The sequence below is a fragment of the Euphorbia lathyris genome, chromosome 2, assembly GCF_963576675.1.
Source record: "Euphorbia lathyris chromosome 2, ddEupLath1.1, whole genome shotgun sequence".
NCBI classification, from domain to species: Eukaryota; Viridiplantae; Streptophyta; class Magnoliopsida; order Malpighiales; family Euphorbiaceae; genus Euphorbia; species Euphorbia lathyris.
In genome coordinates, this window is record NC_088911.1 from 137,243,399 (window position 1) to 137,254,933 (window position 11,535).

The following is an 11,535-nucleotide window of genomic DNA, read 5'->3' on the forward strand; positions in this document are numbered from 1 at the left end:
TTTCTAATTTGTGTAATGTTTAAATGTTTTTATAATTATGTAATATTTAATGTTCTTATAATTATAATTTAATATTTAAATGTACAACACAGTAAAAAATCAAATAACATTACAATTAAAATTAAACAACACAAATACTTCTAAAAATAATACATAAATAGTAAATATATATGTACAAAAAATAAATATACATGAAATTAATATTTAAAACAAATCACAGAAAATAAATACACTATAAAACAAAAAATAAAATAAAAACTAAAGTTAATAAATTAGATTTAAATAATAATAATACATATTGGTTTAAAAAAATAATAATAATAAAATATTGTATCTTACCTTGCGGCAAAGATGTCGCAAGGTAAGGTGGTACTGCATATATGCAGTACCACGAAGCTTGCAGCATCTTTGCGTTGCAGCAAGTTTATCCAACTCTATTGGAGTTGGAATTTTCGATGGCTCTCTATTTTTAGAGAGCTTTAGAGATGGTCTAATGACTCAAATGTTATAAAAGATAGTTTCAAAGTTGGGTTGTAATGAGGTTAAGGTTAGAGGTATATCAAAAAGTTTGTCAATTTGGATTAAGAATCTAGCACTAAAAAACGCATTTACCAAAAAATTGGTAAAAATTTGTGTTTGTTTTATAATAATGTTAAAATTAATGTAACTTACCAATGTTAAAGGTAAATTTGTTCTTTACTAATACGTTAAAGATAAAAAAAAAATTTAAAGATAATTTATTTATTTTATTTTTTTCATTTTATCCCATCCCATAACAAGCCAAATCATAAATACAAATTAAAACCAACTTGGCTTTACTAACCACTATGAAGATTAAATAATTAAAAAAAAATGGCAAATCACTTTGTCATTTTTCATCTTAATCTCTTTGTAAGCATATTCCCTTAATCAAACCTTAAATTAATTAAACCCAATTTCTCTAATCTAATCTCCAATTTTAATCATGTCCAAAAATTTCCTCTTCTTCCTCACAAATTTATTTCTTCTCTACATAGCTTTTTTCCAACAACAACAGCCGAACCAAACAAACCTCGTAGTCTATGTCCACGACTATTTCACTGGCCAAGACGCCTCCGCGGTCACTGTCGCCGGAAAAAGTGGGCCCGAGTTTCACATAATGAAATTCGGGACAGTTGCGGTTGTTGATGATCCAGTTACGGAGGGACCCACGATTGATTCCAAAGAAATTGGAAGAGCTCAAGGTAGTTATATAAATTCCCAAATAGATGGGAAAGGATTGTATATGGTTTTTTCTGTTATTTTCAGTTGTGGGGACTATAAAGGAAGTAGTTTGGAAATTCAAGGACCTGATTTGTTTTCAATGAAAGAGAGGGAGTTTGGGGTTGTTTCTGGGACTGGGTTTTTTAGATTTATTAAGGGGTATGGGATTATGGAAACTGTGTTTTTAGATGTTGTTAATTTAAGAGGGATTATGAAACTTAATATAACAGTTAAGCATTATTAAAGTTGGAGGTGCCAATTTCGTGTTTCGTGTCAATATTGTGTTATCTCATTTATATGTTCCATATGGTTATATATGTTATAAATGCTAGAAAAATGATTTTCCTATCAGTCGGGTTGTCTCTGTAAATCATGTTTTCGGTCAGAAACTACCACTCCTAATTAAAGATTTGTTTATTGTTATTTTTTTTACGGTTAGGGTGAGATTAGTTCGGTTTAATTTGGAGATTTGAAAATATTCATTGTACCTGATGAGAATTAATGGTACAATTCGGTTCGATTTGGTCCTAAGAAAAAAAAGTCAACGATTCAATATGGTTTTGGATTTTTTCATTTGAGTATTCGGTCCGATTCCAGCATATGGTTAAATTCGGTTTTGAAACTTTTTATTTGGGTATTCTATATAGTTTAAGAATCTTCGACATATTTATTCAATAATAGCAGGAATTTGAAAATCTATGAATTGTATCTACCTAATGTAATTCCAATAGTACAATTCGGTTCAGTTCTAAATAGAAAGTCAATGGTTTTAATCTAATTCGAATTTTTTTTGTTCAGATATTCGATGTGATTTCAAGAATCTAAGATCTGAGCTCAACCAAGTCGATAATATGTTAGCATAGCTATAAACACTTTTTCAAACTTAATCAAACATTCTATATATTAATTGTTCACTTAGCAATAAATATTTAATATATAAATTCATTAATTAATATTAATAGGATGGGTTGGATAGAAAGTCAATTTTCTTGTCCAAATCCTACATAAGGGACACGGTCTGGTTGCGCACCCGGATCCGTGAACAAATCTACATTTAATACCTATATTTCTCAGTTTCTTTCTTTATTTATATATAATAATACAATTTCAAAAAAAAATCTTCCAAACATAAAAATTTGATTGAATTAAATTGAATTCCATTCAAAATTAGATTTTTCAATACTCTGTATAGATTAACATTCTTTTTTAAGAATAAAAAAAGAAAGAAAAAAAGTAAAACTCTTTCTAATTTGGTACTTGGAATATGTTCTGGTTGGGCTTTAATGGGCTCAGGGCTTCAAACATTTTTCTTTTGAGCTAAAAAACAAGTAAGCCCAATACCTTGAATGGACTACATTTGTAATCAGCTTGTATAAATAAATATATTTTCATACTAATGTAATATATATTTTCATATTTATCAAAATTAATTCTTAATATATTACTATTTTCTATATATAATAAATAAAATATATTTTCACATTTTAATTTAAAAATTCTAAACTTTAATTTATAAATCATAAACCCTAGATAATATATACTAGACCCCTAATTTATAAATTCTAATCCTTAAAATATATTAAAATAATGAATAATTTGACATAATTTTAAATTATGACTTAACATAATTATTAATAAGTTTTCAAAAGTAAGTTTCTATGTAAATTTCCCGTATAAGGATCCTCTAGAGTTGAAAAGCCTCTAGAGTTGGTGGAGTTGTAATCTCAATCATTAATTGCAACATTAATGGATGAGATTTGATTGATAAATTTTAATATTTAATTAGTCATTTATTGATCAATCAAATCTCATCCATTCATTTTGTAATTAATGGTTGAGATGCGCCGAACTCCACCCACTCTAGAGGATTTGAACTCTAGAGTTCAAATCCTCTAGAGTTGGTGGAGTTCGGTGCATCTCAACCATTAATTACAAAATTCAGGTTTTAGAGTGGGCGCAAAATTTACTAAAAGAAGAAAAAAAATCTCAGCAGAAAAAATAAAAACGTGAGTCACTATGGTTCTCATTTGGACTGTGAGTTATGGGTTCATTGTTGAACTATTTCATTTTAAAATTCCAACATGATTTAAACTAGAGGTTTGTTCAGTTTCCGATCCAGGTCTGGTAACACTAACAAATTAATATTCCTATGGAATACCAGGAATTGATATTTATTTTCGTTAGGATAGTACATAAAAAAACCGAAAAACTGTAAAACCAAACATAAAAGAGGTTAATTGTGAATATTCCTGTAATTGAAATTAATGGACTAATGTATAGTCTTTATTTTAAAATTATCGGTTTTCTACTTCGGTATTCCAAAAACCATAGTTAACTCTGAAATCAATTAAATACTATAAAAAATATAAAAATAGATGTATACTGTTAAATATATCTATACTATATATAATTACGGAAGCAGAGAGAAATGAGAAGAAGTGTTTTAGAAGTCTTTTTGATGAGTTGTCAACGTAGTAAAAAATCAGATTAAAAATATTTAATTAATTAAAAATAACAAATTTATATTTATAATATATTAAATAATTACTAGCCTATTAATTAAAATAATAAAAGAGAAAGCAAGAGTTACAGGAAGATGAAAAAACACAAACCAAAGGAAATCCAAAAGTCACAAATAAACTTCTATATAAAGCATGATAGATAGTATTCCACCATTATATTCACTAGTCACAATAGATAGTATTATATTTTTGAAGGTAAATATTCGATTTTTTTTCATATGTTATAGTTATTTTGTTCTCAATTATGTTGTTGTTTTATTTTTATTAAACAATAGTTGTTATAGTTTCATCTTTCAGATTCATTTCTGTTGTTACCCAGATTCTATACCTCTCGCTATCTTATCCATGTTTTCTTTTTTATTTGTCCTTTTTTTTTCCAAACTGGTAGCTTCAATTGAAGAAATCTGTCAAAAATAGAAGATGCATGAACAACTAAAACCGGAAAACACAAAAGTGTCAAAAAATTACAAGAAATTCTTATATTTCTTAAGGTAATTATTCGATTTTTTTTTTCATATGTTGTAGTTATTTTTGTTCTCAATTGTGTTGTTGTTTTCTTTTTATTAAACAGTAGTTGTTATAGTTTCATTTTTCAGAGATGAAATTCCATTTATGTCGTTACCCAGGTTCCGTACCTCTCGCTACCTTATCCATGTTTTCTTTTTTATTTGTCTTTTTTTTCAAAATGACTAAAATAAAGATTTTGTAAATTTGTATTCTTTTTTAGTATATGTTGCTAGGTGTTATCGTTTCGATTGCTAACTCTTAACTAGAATTTAGATTTTCGGCTTTAAATGAACTCAATTTTTGGCTTTCTCAATTGTGCTGTTGTTTTATTTTTATTAAACAATTGTTGTTATAGTTTCATCTTTCAGAGATGAAATTCCATTTCTGTCGTTATCCAGATTCCATACCACTCGCTACCTTATCCATGTTTTCTTTTTTATTTATTTATTTTTCAAAATGACTAAAATAAAGATTTTGTATATTTGCATTCTTTTTTAGTATATGTTCCTAGGTGTTATCGTTTTGATTGTTAACTCTAACTAAAATTTAGATTTTCGGCTTTTTATGAACTCAATTTTTAGTTTTAATTGAAGTTAGATTAATTTTTCTAATTCGGAACATGTTGAAATCCACTCATTTTTTTAGTTTGAGTTTAGCTAATTGATATGGATTGTATTTTTTATTTTTATGCATTTTGGTACAAATAGATATAAAGTTTCACACGATAGTTGTTCATTGAAGTTTGAGACATATTAAATACAATATTAAAGAGATATTGGAATATTATATTTACAATGAAGTTTATTTCAATATAAATTATGTTATATTATTATTATCAAGAAGTTATTTTTTCCGAATTTTCTAGATAAGGAGATTGTAAGCGTCTAATACGCTTGATAAGATGTTTATTCTTGAAGAATGTGGATTATGCTAGATACGAATTCAAAATCAAGGTAAATAAAAATAAATTTTGATGCTCAAAATCCTAAAAATGTACATTAATTATGGATATTGAGATAATTGCTTTTGCAACATTGGCTTATATAATTTTTAACTATTATATTATGGTTCGTACAAAATTGTTAGTATTTCAAGAGTTTTTAACAGATGAAAATGAAATATGATCATAGGACAAATTATTGAAAAATATTAATTAAGAAAATATTATTATTTGAATCTCTTCAAATTCTCAAACGTTGAGCATAATGATTCTAATTAATATAATTAATTTCACATATTAATTATAAAACGTTTTTTTTTTGTACTGAGTGGTTACAATTGCGATTTAATTCTATTTAACTAAAATTAATTTATGGACTTAATACTTCATTAAGAAAAAATAAAATGTTTAATTAATGGGCAAAAAATATTTTCACTCTCCTCTTTATACGCTTATGTCTCGACATTCTCTCTTATTTTCAAAAAAAAAAACCCGAGAGGAAGATGGTTCTCTCATAATTATCTTTTTCATCCCTTCATTTTTTTTTCAATTCTTTTGTTTGTTTTTCTTACTTGCAAAATTCAAGAATATATAATTATTAGAAAATATTAATGAAGTCAAATAAGTGATATTTGCGAGTATGGCTGATATTCTATATAGTGAAAGAATGAAAAACAAATTGATCGAATGTCTTGATGAGATATTACGAGATGAAAATAGGAGAAATCATCATCTTAAACTGATTCAATTAGATATACTGGGTTATTGTAGCAGAATGAATAATTGAATTCGAATACTTGGTGATCATGAAATTCCATCAACTAAAATAATTATCATCAAGATGAATTTGTGACTAATTCTTACGAATTTTATTTTTTTTATATGTAACATATTGAATTGATAAAGTTTCTTCATATGCAACATTAGAAAATTATTGATTGTAATATTTTATAGAATAATATATTGATGTTGCTTCCATTTTAATATAGATTGTAATTCTTTTGTATCGTAGATGTAATATTTAATTTTAATTGTAGTTTAATTCAATTTTTGTTTAACCTATATTGTAATTCTTTTGTATCGTAAATATAATATTTAATTTTAATTATAGTTTAATTTGAATTATCATTAAAATATATATATTAATTTTAAATATACATAATATAATTTTTTTTCATAGCATGATATAAAATTATTTAAAAGTAAATATGTCAATTTATTTATTTATCTAAATTATATAAAAGTTTCATACCCCGTGCATCGCACGGGTTTTCGACTAGTACTTATAAAAATATTAGTTATTTATATCTATATAATAATATATTAATATACACTTACTACTTTAAAAAATATGATATATACTTATTACTTTTTTTCTTTTAATTAAAAACAATCCATCCACCAATTAACATTTAACAATTAGTCAATTAGTGATTAACTGGATTTAATGGATTAGTGTCTGGTTAGTGATAACTTATTACCTGATCTGGTTTACATGTTAAAGTCGCAATAATGATCTGGTATCATAGTGAATCTACAAAACAGTATGCATGTCAAGGGCAGGTCCGTCCTTGAGTATAGGCAGGAGGGGCGACTGACTAGGGCCCAATGATAGAGGGGCCCAAAAAATAAACTTGATTTTGAAAAAAAAAATCAGATTATTATCTCTTCGTATTAATAAAAACGTGGATATCAATTAGTCTTTCCAAATTCCTTAATTTATCTCAGATTCTTTCTAAATTCCCTAATAAAAACATTGATCATCCCTCCGTATTAATAAAGATGTGGGTATCAATTAGTCCTTCCAAATTTCTTAATTTATCTCAGATTCTTTCTAAATTCACTAGTAAAAACGTTGGGCATCAATTCCCAATTTGAGAGTTTTTTCATAATTATCTCGCACATTCATCAATCCCAACAAAATTCATAATTTATCTCTCCATTCTTTAATCATACTCCAATCCTAAAGAATATTATATGGTAATATTGTTCTTCATCTTTAATTCACCAACTATATAAATAATCAATTTTGTACTCTCATCACCTCACCGTGAAGCTTTCAATAGTCAATACTTTTTTTTTATGTTTGAGAAACTCTACCAGATTTTGATTTACTTTGGTTTTCAGATGCGATTTGGGAGAAATGCATCAAAATCTTCTAATTTCAAGAATTCAATCGCTAAATCCCGTTAAGAGAGATGATTTTCTGATTTTTTTTTATTTTCTGTTATCATGCTTTATGTCATAAAGAGCATAAAATCTATTAGAACTATTTCATAATTATTAAATTCGAGAAAACTTTTTCTTAGATGCACTACTTCATGTTGTTGCTTACCGAATTCAATAAAAAAAGTTTAAGCAATTTGACCTCAAATGCAAACTTCTACTTGATCATAGATTTGTAAAATTGAGAATTAACAATATTTCTTGCAGTAATTTTCTATGTCAAAATATTCCAAAACTACATTTTGGGTCATTATACTGTTTAAATTTTGGTTCCACTAAACCCTTTAATTTTGAAGGTGATTAATATTTATTAGGGTCCCCATTTGGTACTTCACCCCTGAGCCTTCAAAATCTCAGGATCGGCCTTGGTCAAGGACCCGCTTGTCACACCCGACCCTAGACGACCTCAATCGGCATCGGGCGTGAAATAGTAAGATCATAATCAATACTTAGGAGTCTCCAATTTATCCCAATATCATAATATTACAATTGCAATACCAAAATTCTAACCATAATTCTAACAATAAGCAGCCAACTTCCAAATTTCGCCTAAACGGTCGATAACCTTCTCTATATCATGTACTTTCTCACCTAAAAACATTAAAACATTTAAAAACGTGAGATAAAAATCTCAGTAAGAAACTATCAGCTATAAAAACCAACTTTATTTAACATAGCTACATATATACATTTATAAAGAGATTTAATCCAAACCTTATACAATATACTCAAAACTTAAGTTCATAATATACTAATATCAATATATCAATTCTAGAAATTTAGACACGGACGTGACACCGCTCCGATACCTAAATCAGTTTGTGATTTAGGATCGAATCAGATAGTATGAATAGGTTTTAGAGATAGTAGTTAACGTACCGAACCTTGTGCACATACATGTCTATTTATAGTGTTTGATTAGGGTAAGATTGTCACCTCCTTAGGAATCCTTATGAGTTTAGAATTCCTAGACCTTCAATGAGTGTAAATCCTGGAAAGAACCTTTTATCTCATAGGATTCTGGAAGTTTCTCATATGATCGGGCCCAAATCCAAGCGTGTTTAGTTGGGCTTATGAGTAGATAAGGCTAAACTGTTTATACCTGGGCTTGGGCCACAATCAATAGTTGTGGGCCTTGTTTTAGACAATATACGGTTTTTCATCCTAAAGGAGGGTGATCATGACGCATCCACGTGATGTAATTTTTCATGATATCAGTTAGTGTATTTAAAAAAAATTGATGAAATGGTGAACCGACAAATTAACTTTAATGGACTGGTTAACCGATCACGTGAATCCCTAATTTTCTTTATAGTTGTGATACAACAACAACAACAACAAAAAAGCCTTAGTCCCGAAATGATTCGGGATCGGCTAACATGAACCAGCATAGAAAACCGTGAAATCAAATCGTGCCACCCTCCATTCTTTCCTATCCACTGTTGGGTATACATCCCAAGTCCCACATCGGAAAGATACAAGGGAGATGCATAGTTTATAAAGAAGTTCACCAACTACATTAGAATGAGACCTTTTGGGAAGGAGCCCAAAAACAAATCCGTGCGGGCTTGGCCCAAAGCGGACAATATCATACTAATGGTGGAGCTGTTGGTGAACTCGTGGGCCCTAACAACTGGTATCAGAGCCGATGGTTCGGCTGGGAGAACATGCATGAGATCTAAGGAGATGTGGGAGACTCTCAGTGTGACCTCGCGATGGGAAATCTGTGCTTGGTGCCTTGTGTCGAAAGTCTTCCTGATATTGTGGTGATCAGGCGGCGTGTTTCGCGGGTTGGCGGCGGTACAAGATGATTAGACAGATTATCGTTGAAGGGGAGGCTTGTGGTCCTTGGTCTGAGGGGAGGATTGTTGGGTATACATCCCAAGTCCCACATCGGAAAGATACAAGGGAGATGCATAGTTTATAAAGAAGTTCACCAACTACATTAGAATGAGGCCTTTTGGGAAGGAGCCCAAAAACAAATCCGTGCGGGCTTGACCCAAAGCGGACAATATCATACTAATGGTGGAGCTGTTGGTGAACTCGTGGGCCCTAACATCTACTACCATATTTTTCTCAATCCCCACTAAACTCATATTATTCTGGTTTATGTCATAAGATGTGGCTAAGTTTTACGCTGGCCGCCACAAACCTACCGCAACCCTCCTCTTTTGTCCGGACTTAGGACCGGCTGTAAATTTCACCAAGTGACCCTCACAGACGGAGTTTTTCTTTATAGTTGTGATGAGTTGAATTAATTCGGTTCATTTTGCAATTAATAAAATGAAAATGTTTGACCTAGTTCTACGTATAACTGTATATAACTATTGCCTTGTGAGTACTACGTGCATGTTTGGTAACATTTTATAATCAAGAAAGAGAAATAAAATTTCTGATTCGAATTTTTGGATATATTATTATTTAGAAAAGCTTCCAATCCACGAGGAATTATTATTTTTTTATGATAGTAATTGAAATTTTTGGAAATATTATTATTTTAAAAAGCTTGCAATCCACGAGGAGTATTATTCATGAGTTGGCTATTATTTATAAATGCAAATTAAGTAATTTTATGTTAATAAATGTAAAATTGATTGATTTTTTAGATTAAATTTAAAAAATAAGTAACTATAATTATTAACTTAAGTTGTCATAAGTGTAAGCTGAGGAGCATATTGACTGGTTATCAAAATGACTTTATTAAAACAAATGGGTAAATTACATCTATGGTCATTCAACTTTATTTTCATGATATAATCACTGAATTTCAAAATACAACATAAAAAAACATTGGGTTTTACACTGTGTTACATATGTGACCATTAAACTTCAATTAACGCTTTAAAATAACTGTTGATGGCTTTAAAGTAAAAAAAAAAAATATTGATATTCTAAAAAAAATTTAATTCTTGAAAAGTTTCATTTTAAAGTCATTAGGTGTTGTTTGATTAGGAGAGTAAGCAGACTTTATAGAGAAAAATATCCAAAAATGGTGATTTTGGAAAATAAAAAATATTGTTTCACGGTAAATGTCGTTCTGAACAACTTTAATTCTTAAATATTTTCATTTTGAGATCGTTAAGTGTCATTTTGAGGAGTTAGTTCAAGTTTAGTAGCTACTGATGTAATAAAATGTAAAATTTCATGGTTTTTATGTTACATTTTGAAGTTCAGTTGTCATACTGTAAAAATTAGTAAAGTTCAGTGGCCATGGATGTAATTTACTCAAACAAAATGTAAAATAAAATTATTTTATTGCCACGAAATAAAATTAAATAACTGTAATCAAACTTTGCCCAAACTTTAGTAGCTGTCTCATATATTTATATAATATATTAATAATAAGATTAATAAGTAATGAATATTTTTATAATAAAATTATTAGTATCATATTGCTTACTTTTTTCTATATTTTCTATTATTTATATTACTAAATAATATTAATATAATTCATATGGAAATATTAATATTATTTATGTTTTTCTATAATATAATATATATTTCTTTTTCATTCCAAGGAAGAGTGAAAGATATAATAATTAATTTCATGGTCATTTAAATAAGCCAGTTGAAATTGACCTAAATTGTTTTAAAAGCACCTGTTAGTGGAATTTGTGCAATTGTCAAATACATACCACATTCTCCATATATATATATATATATATATGGTGTCCGTTATATATATATATATATATAACACCAATAAAACAGCAAACTACCCACTCTAGCTAGGATTTTTTTTTTTTTTTTTTTGACCATTTTATGTTGGTAAAAGGTATAAATTCTTCTCTTATTAGAAAATTAGGTTCCAAAAGTTGAAATTTGATGCAATTTTTATTGTTTCCACCAAATACTCAAATTAAATATATACAAATATCAAATGGGATGTTGTGCTAGATAAAATTTTTTTTAAAGTTTTCAACTCTTTGAGAATTCAAACTACTTAATTACATTAGGATAAAAGTGAATTTAGAATTTATTATCCTATATTGGTCATACAAATTTTTTTTTTGGAAAAATGTATATAAAAAATGCATCGGCTACGTTTATAAATAGAAAAATATGATATTTTTAATTATAAAAGAAACCATGTGATTT

General features: G+C 28.2%; 1 protein-coding gene across 1 annotated transcript; it reads left to right on the top strand.

The window, feature by feature from the left end:
- Positions 1–949: 949 nt before the first annotated feature.
- LOC136217132 (dirigent protein 11-like) lies at positions 950–1,486 on the top strand (the record flags this gene model as incomplete). The annotated part of the gene is made up of 1 exon (XM_066003716.1): positions 950–1,486. A coding segment is annotated over one exon (537 nt), but the record flags the coding sequence as incomplete, so codon positions are not given.
- Positions 1,487–11,535: the final 10,049 nt, after the last annotated feature.